Source organism: Seriola aureovittata, chromosome 5, assembly GCF_021018895.1.
Source record: "Seriola aureovittata isolate HTS-2021-v1 ecotype China chromosome 5, ASM2101889v1, whole genome shotgun sequence".
NCBI classification, from domain to species: Eukaryota; Metazoa; Chordata; class Actinopteri; order Carangiformes; family Carangidae; genus Seriola; species Seriola aureovittata.
The window spans coordinates 21,917,702-21,930,221 of record NC_079368.1 but is presented as its reverse complement, the minus strand read 5'-3'; the positions used below and the strand labels follow the sequence as shown (position 1 = coordinate 21,930,221).

General features: G+C 38.2%; 2 protein-coding genes across 2 annotated transcripts; both read left to right on the top strand.

Moving 5' to 3' along the window:
• Nucleotides 1-633: 633 nt before the first annotated feature.
• On the top strand, nt 634-2,849 carry epgn (epithelial mitogen homolog (mouse)). Its single transcript, XM_056376827.1, has 5 exons — nt 634-740; nt 1,027-1,158; nt 1,581-1,701; nt 1,931-2,083; nt 2,458-2,849. Exons 1-5 carry the CDS (start codon nt 707-709, stop codon nt 2,510-2,512), a joined length of 495 nt encoding a protein of 164 aa, XP_056232802.1. The 5' UTR covers nt 634-706; the 3' UTR covers nt 2,513-2,849.
• Nucleotides 2,850-3,827: 978 nt separating this feature from the next.
• Nucleotides 3,828-11,519, top strand: LOC130169065 (proepiregulin-like). The gene is made up of 5 exons (XM_056375480.1): nt 3,828-4,043; nt 7,274-7,357; nt 8,631-8,757; nt 8,906-9,052; nt 10,224-11,519. Exons 1-5 carry the CDS (start codon nt 4,004-4,006, stop codon nt 10,288-10,290), a joined length of 465 nt encoding a protein of 154 aa, XP_056231455.1. The 5' UTR covers nt 3,828-4,003; the 3' UTR covers nt 10,291-11,519.
• Nucleotides 11,520-12,520: the final 1,001 nt, after the last annotated feature.

The following is a 12,520-nucleotide window of genomic DNA, read 5'->3' as shown; positions in this document are numbered from 1 at the left end:
CACGACCAGTTCCTCCCAGACGCCCTGACCACCCAGTACAAGTGTCTGATGAAGTGACACGATATGAGCCCTCACCAGCTTCTTACTGGCCAAATGCGGTGGGAAGGAAATCATCCGTGGGGAGAACCTGTTGGTAAACCTTTCTCTGCCCTGGATATCTCACCATTGGCTGCCAATCAGTATCAATCAGTATCAAACTTGTCACCTGTCATACATTAAATTAGAGGAAGGAAAAGAAAAAAAAATTGTCAAAAACTTCCTTTTGTAATGATACCTTTGAGAAAATTGACGCTTTCACAACACTCGTAACTGTCAATGAAGCAACCTGACAAAACTGCAAAGGAAGCATTTGAGCGAAACCTGCCAAGGGCATGCGTGGGTTCAGAGGCTTCCAAAGAAGAAACTACACTTAAAGAGCCTGTGGGTAATAACGTGCCTCCACCACCATCAACAAGCCTTTAGACTTTGTCTCTGCACGCAGAGAGTCGCTGCAAATAAAGGAAATGATGCAGATGATTTTTTTTTTTTTGGAAGGAAATGCTTCTCATTTTTCACAAATCTTTTTAGTTCGTTGATTGGCTGTTTATATCCTTTCACTGGCTGTCAGTTCAGTATATAAGCTCAGCCAAAACCTGCTGTTGATCACACCTCTCAGGCAGAAGGAGTCGAGCCAATAACATCAGACGTCGCACCAGCAGGAAAGAAGATGTTTGCACAAAGACAGACGTACCTGGAGAAGGGTAAGTGTCGAGTTTATTTTGACTTGTCAAATTTCAAATATATTATTTAGGAATGCAATGTGCGATTAATAATCCTTGATTATAGCAAAGCAATTGGAACATGGTGTTTGTGTGATGTAAACAGAGGTTATACCGAGTTGTTTTAGAGTGACAGAACCACAGTATTTGTAAAGGAAGAATATTTACGAGAAATCAACAAGTTTTGCAGCACAAGGAGCAAAAATAAAATAAACCTTTTCTAATCATCTGAATAATGTTTTCTATCATTTGACTCCATGTTTTCCAGCCCTGCACTCAGCAGTGGCAGTGCTGCTTCTCCTGACCACAGCGGGGCAATCTGCAGTTGTGACTGACAACCTCCAGACCACAGCGACTCCTCTGCTGTCAAATGCATCTCTCACCACAGAGCTCAACAACAGTAAGTGTCTTCAGTGGAGTTTGTGTCAGTGTGAAACCGTAGCCCACAGCGTCGCACCCAGATGTGGAGAGATAGCTGACTTCTAAGGAGCCCAAAAAGTCCCAAAGATTTGAGATCCATCTTCAAATAAACAAACAAAAAAAAAAAACATACATTTTCTGGACTACAATGGATCCGTAGAAGTCTGTGGAGGATGCTGGTCTCTGTGGGAGCCAGATTGTGTCACTCAATTAAGAATTGATTAATCAAGCCAGTATGGGTCCCACCTCCTGCTTCAAAGGGAAAATGAAAAGCAGACAAATGAAAAACATATTCCTCAATCCCTTTTTAAAGAAAAATTGAATTTGTGGCATGAATGGGCCCCTCATAATTCTGTTATGAAATGTGATCATTGATTATGATGTCACTGTTTCTCTCTGCAGGCAGTATGGACGAACCTCTAGTGCTGCGCTCACACAGATCCTGTGGAAGTGAACATGAAAATTACTGTGAAAATGGTGGCGAGTGCATGTACCCCCAAGACAGTGACAAACCTTTTTGCATGTAAGATCTAGTGTTATCTCACACACACACACACACACACACACCACACACACACACACACACCACACACACACACACACACACACATACCCTCTACAGAGCTGCCTTATGTATCCTGAATATGTTTTTAGTTATAATCAGTAAAAAACTATGCTCCGTATCCACATGCACATGTCTGTTCGTGTTCACCCCTGGAATGCACTCACATATCTGCCTGTCTGGTCCCCAGCTGCACGTCCTCCTACAGCGGGACTCGCTGCCTTTTCTTCAGTGACCACACGTACTCTCTGCCTGAGTTAGAGCAACTGATCGGTATCAGTTTTGGTGTCGTCATGCTCATCATTATCCTGGCAATCATGATTTACTGCTTTGCCCAAAGGAGGTGAGTATCTACTGTGGTATAGGTCTTTCTTTCTGTCTTTCTTTCTTTGACATATTAAATAAAAATAGAAAATATTCAGCTTTGCTCTGGACTATTTACTTACTTATTTGTTTGCTCTCTGGACCCAGCACTCTTCTGTTGGGCTTTCCTTAATGAGTCAGTCAGCCAAGTTTGTCTGGGTTTTGTTTTTACATCAAACACAATGATGGATTTCCAGCGTTTTCAGACGTGTTTCTTACAGTTGTTACAGTTTAGACTCAAATTACATTGTTACTTTCCACTTTTGTGTATTTGCAATTATAATTTTACATTTTTAAGTGTTGGTTCAAAAACGTATTGAAATTCTAATACAGATGTTTTTTCTCTCTTTCCAGATGTATCAAATCACCACCACTAATAAAATCTGCACCATCTAAGACATCAGTGTGAATCAACCCATTGCTCCTCCTCCTCTTCATCATCATCATCATCATCTTCATCATTCTCACCATTATTGTCAGTAATGACGCACAAAGCAATTATGAGTCTCTAAAAAGCTTTCTGTACTTTATTGGACTTTTTCATTTGATATAAAGAAGTCCACTGCATCATTCAAACAAACAGATGCTCTGAAATGAAAAGACTGAACTGTGTCAGACCTGTTGGGCCTTTTGTATTGAACAGGGACTGAGACTGAGGGAGAGAAAATGTTCCTATTTATTGTAATATAGCAACTAACTTATTGAAAGTGTTTATTTAAAGTTTTGTAATAAATTCATGAATTGAATATTGATATGTTTCTTGAATTTCTGTGGGTAAAAGGTGAATAAACACAAACAAACACATCTTATTGATAACTTCATACTTAAATTGTTATTATTAATTAACTGGTTGTCTAATTGTGAGGCTCAAGAAGCTTTTTTATTTTAGAAAAGGATACTGTAGTTACCATTTAGGAAAATATGAAATATAAAATATAATATATAAATATAATAATAATAAAGAATGGTAACATCTCTGGTGTGACACACTTGGCTGTAATAATACAGAGGAGTAATAAAAGAATGTGATTTTGATCTGCTAACACAAGTTAATGAAATAGAATAAAATCAGATAAAACACATGGGAAAACAAAGACATGTAAACACAGAGCACACAACATGAGACAATGATAATCACAAAACAAAACAAGTACAGTTGAAGTTATTAAAGACAGAAAGTGTTGATAATAAAAACTTATTATTAGTAGTATTACAGGTATCTTCGGTTAAACCACATCTGTGGAAAATGATTGATAAATAATAAATATTGTAGGATACTACTTTAATACTGTACTTTGATATATTTGAAATACTTGAGTTTTTCCATTTTATGCTATAGGCTGCTCATTTCAGATACCTTTAACTGTGCTACATTTCTTTTCTCAGCTATTTACTTTATTACTTTATGGACCAATTTTTTGAAATATAATACATTGTTATGCGTCAACAAACTGCTTCTTCTGCCTTTAGCCTATAATATCTAACAGAAGCCCACAATTCTGGCATGAGACACTCTGCTGTATAATAACTGCATTTTTCTTTTGGTAGGTATGATAAGTATATTTCAGGCTAAATTAAATTGCGGTAACTGTTTTTAAGTAACGGCTGGACTTCCATCTGAAGAGAAGCAGCTCCTCCCTCAGATGTCGTGTTGGCTGCAGGATCTGTCTTTTTTTTTATTATTTAAAGTCGGAAATTATCTAAATCACAGGAATGTGTCACCACACCCAGAGTGCAGGACTGAGCCCATTGGCTTCCCGTGTGTCTTCGCCAGGAGAGGCATCGCCTGCCTCTTTACTCAATAATTATTGTGTCAGGTCGGAAGCGTCTCTGATCCAGACCAGCTCATCCCTCTGGAGGTGAACCTGCACCGCCGAGCCTCGATCCTGTACCTGCGGAAATGGGCAACAGCAAAGCTTCAGCGCTGCTCTCACTCCTCGGTGAGTTTTCTTTAATGTTTTAATGGGATGAAATCAGCGTCACGTACTTAGTTTAACATGTTGTGATGTGACATGTTGATTTAAAAGACATTAAAGACACTGAAAGCTACTGAACTCAAACCAGCCAAGTGCATTCACACAGTTACTAACGTGCAGGTTTCAAATGCTGGTACTTTACTCGAGGATTTGTCATGCTCCTTTATTCCTCTCCATTATTGTATTTACAAAAAATACCTTAGTCCTACTTTTCTCTGCGCTACATTTATGTAACAGCTTTAGTTACTTGTTGCTTTTCAGGTAAAGATTTTTTTATAAAACATAATATGATTTTATAAAAAACAATGCATTAGATTAAACTTCCCAACAGTATTAAACTGGATCCCTCTTGAAATAGAATGAAAGTTAAAATGCCTCTTACACAATAATCCAGTATCATAATATAACACAGGGTTCATTTTTTTTGCAGAAGGAATAAAGTACTTTTACTTTAGATTCTTGAAGGTGATTGTATTATTTAGCCATATTTTGAATGTAGGATTTTTACTTGTATTGGAGTATTTTTTTGAGAAATCCAACATTACACCTTTATTCAACTGTGTTTTACTCCGTTACATTTATCCGACAGCTACTTACTACAGCTACTTTGTATCTTGCAACATAAAAGTCACATTGCCACAGTGTAGAAATACACTAATACAAGTACTCAGGAAAAAGTAAAAAATGGAAATACTAGTGCATTATTTGGATAAATGTACTTAGTTGCTTTTTACACCAGCTTGAAAAAAACTGGTGTAAAAATGTCATAATTTCTTAACCTTTACATCTAATCTGGACTGGAAGCAGGAACATATCTATATTTAGGAGATAAAGGTATTGCAGCAGTTTATATTATAGAAATGGGTCAGTTATAACTTCAAAATACTTTTATTTTACATGGGATTCTACCTGGTCATTCTTCCACTTGTTAACTTTGATGTTTGCCTCATCCTTTACAAGTCATTTCAGAAATGGACCTGAGTGGAAGTTATGGAGTCAGATGAAGGACTTTGCCACATACCTGTGTTAATGAGCTGACGCCCATGCTGAGCCCAGAGCCTGAGGGATGCTGAGGGATGTTGGCAAATAAACTATGAATGGAAGACTTATTATTTGAAAGCGCATGTGGTCTGATTAAATCTGTCATTTAGCCTACTTGTTGTTCAGGTTGATTCTTAACACCAAAAAGTCATATAACAAACTTGAGCAGGAAATAATATATTCTGGCTGTTGAGTACCCAGTAGTGGAGGAAGTGCTCAGATCCTTTACCTGACCACCAATATAACAATGTGAAAATAATCCAGTACAAGTCAAACTCCTTCATTTATCAATGAAATATACTTTAAGTATGAAAGTAAAAGTACTTTTTCTACCGAAAAGTGACAGATACGAGTCTATGTGGAGCTATTTTTAGTTCTGCAACACTAATTTGTACTGTTTTGTATTGTATTTTTCTTTTCTATAATCTTTACATTTACTGAAGTAAAGTAACAGATAATGGAAATATTCAAGTAAAGTACAGGAACCTCAGTCTTCTACTTCAGGGCAGTAATTCAGCAAATATATTTAGTTACTTTCCAACACTGTGAGACAAACAAACACAAACACTGCAAATGTCCTGATAGAAATATTAATGTAATTATTTTTCATTAGGATTTTTTTTTTTTTTTAAATAAATAAACCACCTCAGAGTTTTGCAGTAATTCAGTCCGGGTTCACCGAGTTTTGTGATTAATAGGTAATCCATCCAGTTTAACAATGAAAACCGTTCCTCTTACTGCTCTCGATCATGTGGGTCATTTACTTACTGCAGGTTTGTTGTTTTCCTTCTTACCTTTACCCTTTAAAAACAGTTGAGTGTTTTTATTTGTATATATGTTTAATCTGATTGTACAAAATGTTGGAAAAATACAAGTTTAATTCTTAGTATCATTAGAGTGAATCAGTGGCTAATGATGTAAATGGGCTGATTGGATGGTGATGCAGAAGAGTTGCTTGGTCACCACTTCCAGCTCAAATGAATTGTGTAATTTACACCAATCAGCCACATCAGAAACACCCAACAACCATCCTGTGTCCTCTCACTGAAAACAGAGGCAAATATCTCTGCAGCCATAACAACAGGCAGGAACAGAAACCCGGAGCCAGGCTTTTACAGCGAGTATAACCAGATTCATAACCAGCCATAACTAGACGCATCTTGCATCCAGATTTGTGTTTTTCTGTCCTGCCTGCAGGAATGTGGGCGTCTGCAAATGATACGCATTATAATGGTGTGCAGGCTGGTACAGGCATGTGGGCCAGGCAACACGAGCCACACCATGTAATGTCCTAGGTGGGGTAGTTTACACACACACACACACACACACACACACACACACAAAACAAAAGAAAAACTGGCAGGGAATCTGACGTTTATCTGCAAAATCTTTGTTTTTTTTTTCCACTTGTCATTTCTGAATATTTTCTTAACGCTAACCACAGTCGACAAACACAAATCATTTTGCAGGTGATGTGGACTAAATGACCAAGATAATAATCTCTCATAGGTAAAGCTGTGACAAGGGGTCATGCATAGACTTGGCTTCATTTTAAAGGGTCACAATCAAAACCATTTGGAATCAGTCATTAAACATATAGAGGCAAGTGTTGAGGAAATCAAGGTAGTGAAAGAACGAAGCACCATTTGAGTCTGACAATGTGTGTCTCAACTGTCATAAGAGGGTGTAGGAATAAAGATATTACAAAGTACAGCTAGTGACAGTAGCTCCGCATGCGCAATGTTGTCTCTTAGTCCTTCCTCATGTCCTTCAGTAGGAGCGTTGACGTTGTCGGCTCTGTTTCCACTGGAGAAGACGTGGGGGCTCATTCATTTTCTTGTGTTTGTACTTTTCTTGTACTGCCTTCTCACAAACAAAGGAAAAAAGAACAGACAAACTTGGTGTGGTTTGAAAAGCCTCATTAACAAATAGGTTTCCCTAGCTGCTTCCTACACAGAGCAGTTACATGGACAGACACACACACACAAACACACACACACACACACACACACACACACACACCTTTCCAATTACAGATGTTTGGATGGCACGCCACAGAGACAACAACCTCCACGAGGCGGGTAAATATCTGCCATACAAAACTGACTTTATATCCAGTTTAACTAATGAGTCAAGTATTCTCTGTTCGACAGGTGTCATGCTGCTCTGGCCGTATGTACGTACCAAGAGTGTCTCATCCAGACTGCAAACTGCAGACAGCGCCTCTCTACCTGCAGGTATTCACAGCAACATTGTATTTTTTCAATTTTCCAGGGTAGTTCAAGTATTGTAAAGTATATGGGACTTCATGCTCTTGATAACTGTAGATAGTGTATTTAGATTTTGAGTCTAGCAATAGTAAAGATGTGTGTGTTGTAGCACTTTGCAGTGCTTCAAAATAAATGCAGCATTTAAGACCCTTTTTTTTTAATGACAGTTATATTGCACTACGTGAAAAATGACCATGAGGGTAAAGTTTTGTAGACCTGAAACAAAAAGGATAATCAATTAATTGTTCAAAGTTCAAGTTCAAATACCAAACATTTGCTGGTTCCACCTTCTCCAATCTGAGGATTTGCTGACTTGCTCTGTTTTTTATCCATGTAAACTGAATATCTTTGATTGGACAAAACAAGACATATGAAGATGTCACCTTGGGCTCTGCCAAATTACACTGGGGATTTTCACACACAAATTTCAGACATGGTAGATAAAATGATGAATTTATGAATTGAGAAAATTACAGGTAGATTAATTGATGGTGGAAGTTGCAACCCTAAAGTGCTGACTTCGAGATCGAATTTGAAAGTGTTAAAAATGACAATAAATAGAATTCGGGATATGTGTTGTACACTTTTCCCAGGATACAGATGTGATGACCCTCAGACACCATTAAAGCTGAAAGTCAGTAATTTTCAGCTCCACCATTTTATGTCATTTCAGATTGAATTTGCTGTAATACATATCCAAAAAAACAAAAACTATATTGATGTGTAAATATGTAAAATCAAATGTGGCATGTGGCGTGATTTAAACTCTAATTATACAACACCTTTCAAAGTGCTTTGCAACAGGGGAAAAAGGTAAAACACTTCCTTTCTACAATCATCAAATAAAACCAGACAAAGGGATGTAGAGACACAGCAAATTAAATCTAATAGAATACATTATTAAATTAACTTCAATGTAAAACCCAGACAAGCAACACATTGTTGCATCTGAGAACCTGCAACCATCAGAGGTTTTCTGCGTTTTGGCTTGAAAAATGACTTAAATGATTAATAGCCTATCAGAATAAGAGCAGATCGATTTTCTTTCGTTTGACCAACTGATTAATCGACTAATTGCTGCAGCTCTGAAAGAAATTTAGAATATCAAACATGTTATTGATTCTTCAAGCCTCAGATCCGGATGAGAGCACTTTCATCAACAGAGTGCCACTCAGGGAAAATGATGCAGCGTTGCCAGTGAAAAGGTTTTTCACAGCCGTCTTTGTTGTGGGTGTTTCAGGGCAGGGAGAGGAGCGCCCTCATGTGGTGAAGCGGTCAACGCAGAGCTGCGACAGCAAGTTTGACACCTACTGCCTGAACAATGGCCAGTGCATGCTGCTGGTGGACATGAACGAGCACCACTGCAAGTACGATCCTGTGTGTGTGAGTGTGTGTGTGTGTGTGTGTGTGTGTGTGTGTGTGTGTGTGTGTGTGTGTGTGTGTGTGTGTGTGTGTGTGTGGGTGTCTGTTACTGTTAATGTGTGATTATGTGTGACTCGCCTCTTTGTGTTGCAGGTGTGAGAGGGGTTTTTATGGCCCCAGGTGTGCCCACCCAGAGCTTGTCGTGCAGCGAATGGGAGATGAGCAGATAATTGTAACCATTTTCTGTGTGAGTCTGCTGATTATAGGTCTGGCTGGAGTTCTGTACTTCTGCTGCAAATGGTAAGTCTTTAGTCTGTGACTGAACGTGTATGTGAAATATGAAAGGAAATAACCACTTTATCTTTATCTGAGAATGGTGCGGATTGCTTTTATCAGTGCCTGTATTTTAGGGATGTAGCTAGGAATTCTGGGACATCCGACAGTAAGCCAACATTATTTCTGACACAAAATCATTTCTTCACTTTTTTAATTTTGAACTGGCCTTTTTCTAAATGTGGGACACTGGCTTTGCTGCCAACTTTGACTCCCTCTCCTCTGACTGTGAACACCAGACAGCAGACAGACACAGTTAGCAACAAGCTGATGACCATCATGGAGCATTTAGCAGCTAAAGAGTCAAATGTTTCCCTCAGGGGTTGGTTCAGACCAAAGTAGAGCGAGTGTTGGACTTAGAGTGATAATGTTTCTCTGTAACTACTGGACGTGTAAATAAGCCGCATCAGTTTGAAAGTTGATGATGTGTCAACATGTAGAATAAGCAGTGAACTGTAACTTGTCTTCCATCAAGAGTCTTATTCTCATTTTTTAACATATAAAAAGTTTTTGGAACAAGTTCATTCCTGTGAGAAACAGGCTGATCTAACGGAACTGGCATGTTTCTCATCATAAATAACTTAGTGAGATGGATGTTCGATCAGATCAGATCAGCTCAGATAGTAGTAGTTGACATCCAAATGTTAATCACATATTAATGCACAGGTAGTAATAATCCATTGGCCTTTTCCAAATGTGGGCCCCAGGTGCAACGAAAAGAAGGTTATTTTCAAGTTTTTGTTAAATGAAAAAAGCCTTTATGTTTGTGCCTTTTGCCTTTCATTATAATCCAATACATTTTTCAACATGCACTGAAACTCTTTTTTTTTTTTCTTGGTAGCATGCAAATTCAGTATAAAGTGTGATCATAGATTTTTAGTGTGATTCAAGCGCCTCATGACGTGAAGTCTGGCCCCGACATCCTGTTTCATGCAGGGACACGTCGAACCACAGAGGATGATAATGATCTCAAAGCCATTTCTTTGGACATTGAAACTCCACCAACCTGCAGTTTTGACTTTATTTAAGTGGTTTCAAAGGCTTTTTTTTAAAGGATGGTGGAAAAACAAAGTTAGTGAGTTGATTAGTGTCTTTTGAACTGGAATAAAAAATAAATAAAACTGTGTTATCTTTACAGGTATAAGAAAAAGGGATTGCGACGTCATCAGAAGCAGCAGGGTTACAGAGGAGTCCAGATTGTGTAAAGTGTCACACACACGCCCCCACAAGGATTTTCTCCAGTTTTCTAATTGAAAATTTCAACACATCATGACGTGACCTGACTCGCTACATTGGCCTACACTCAGTGGCTGGTTTCCTGGACTGTGCCTGCTCACAGTATTGTATGTCACAAGGCTTTGTATCACTTTATCAAGCGCGCAGATCGCCACATAGAGATTAAAAGAATCAGCTTTTTGTGCATTGGCTCTAATGTTTCATACCCTCATGTATGAAAAGATAAATAGTGAGACACACAAAAGCAGTTTTCACCCATAATGACAGTGTGTCATGGAAAAGGAACCAATAAGAGGGGTAAGAGTGGACCAGTGAAACTGTTTCTGATCCCACGCAGTGAACCGTGCTTTCAGAAATTCTGGCCTGGGTCCATAAAGCTCCTTGTGCTGCTTCCCAGTTAAAGAGCCACAGTTTAGATCCAGATTTTCAATGATCGTAATCATATCGTCATGCTTTGCTTTCTTCACGTGAGACTCAATGTGAGATTTCAGGATTTCAAAGAGCTCATCTTGAGCAAGTTTTCGGATCTTGTAACGTCTGAGACAAAAATGAAACTGATTGAAAGTGAAAACTGATGAAGTTTAGCTGCCTTCCCTCTTCTCAATTACTTGCTCAAGCACCGATTTACACAGTTTTTATCATTTGTTAAACCTTGTTTCTAAGTTATAGCTAGTATTTCTGCCTTGTTTAGCCTTTATTTATTGTTGCTTTTTTCTTTACTTATGACAAATATTAAGAATTATCCGATGTTGTCGTTATCACTGGCCACTGAGTGTAACCATTCTGTTTTTTATTATTTGAATCTTCGTTTAGTCAGAAAGTATTCTCATTTTGCTAATTTATTTGAAAGTATTAATTTATACACTGGAAGTGCTGTTACTGCTACAAACATGAATACAGCTTGAATTTTTTTTTGTACCGTCCTGTATGAATTTGTTTTCATGCCTCCTGTTCGTTCTTCATCGCTGTGTGAAGGGCACAGCTGAGAGTCTTCTCATTCTTCTCAAGTCTCTGTGCAGTTTTCACATTTTTCCTCCATGTGATCAAAGTGATCAAATATCTCTCCGTACCACACAGTTGATCACAATCTGCTGCACAATGACTGTAATTTTTTTATATGACATTTTTGCAATAGTAGTATTAGCTGTACAAACATGTTTTATTAAATATAAATTAAAGCAAATGCATTTCAAATGTGCAGCTTGTCCTCTTCCATTTTACGCTTCTTTCATTTGATTACTGACTTTCAACTTTCATCTGTCGACCTTTTCTGGTTTATGTGTGAATTTTTATTTTGAAATTATATCAGTATCAAGTGCATCTTCATTTGTCCTTTTCACAACAATATTTTCAAAATATTGGTCTACGGAGTAACTTTTTAAAGTTAGTAAAAGTGAACGATCTGGTAAGTAAGATAAGTTTCCAAATGGAGGTTACTGGGGGACAGTATGTGTAATCTCAGACTGGAGCTCCTGGAGTTAGAGCTCTGCTTTAAGACTCGCAGCGCCTCTTTAGATCTGTTTCAGCAGACATGGTTACGACAGCTGTATGTGATTCACAGTTCCGGGCCCTGGTGTTGTGCATGCTGGCTCACTGTCACGTAATAAACCAAACATGTAGACCTACCGCTGGCTAACAGAGGAAGGACAACTTTTATCTGTAGCACTTCTTTTCTGTATAAGACTTGGCACATGGTGGTAGCAGTGGGAAAGTATAGCATACCTCAGCCTACCTGCATCATAACAAAATGTTATCGTTTGTAAAAAATTATTACAAAAAAAAAAATTATTTGGAAGTCACCAGAAAACCAGGTTAACTGTTCTCTAGGAGGTCGCTGAACATGGCGGGTTAGCAGCAGGTTTAAAGGATTTGTAAGCAAACCGTTTAACAGTTTTAATGACTTTAAGAGCTTTAATGACAGTAAACTGCACACGTTCCTGTACACACTCAAAATAATGATCAGGATGGATGGATGGAAGAATCTGTGAATGGGTGTTTATTAGACAGCAGAGTCACCCTAACCTTTACATTATGAGGATCGATGATTCATGGTGGGACTCACACAAGCGTGGTGCACAGAGACTGCGTGCAAAACAACAAGCGTAGCCGATACCCTGATCCCTCTGATTAAACACTAATGACACTGTAGGATTATAAAATGAGAACTATCCTGTTTTATGACTCTTTCATTTTATGTTC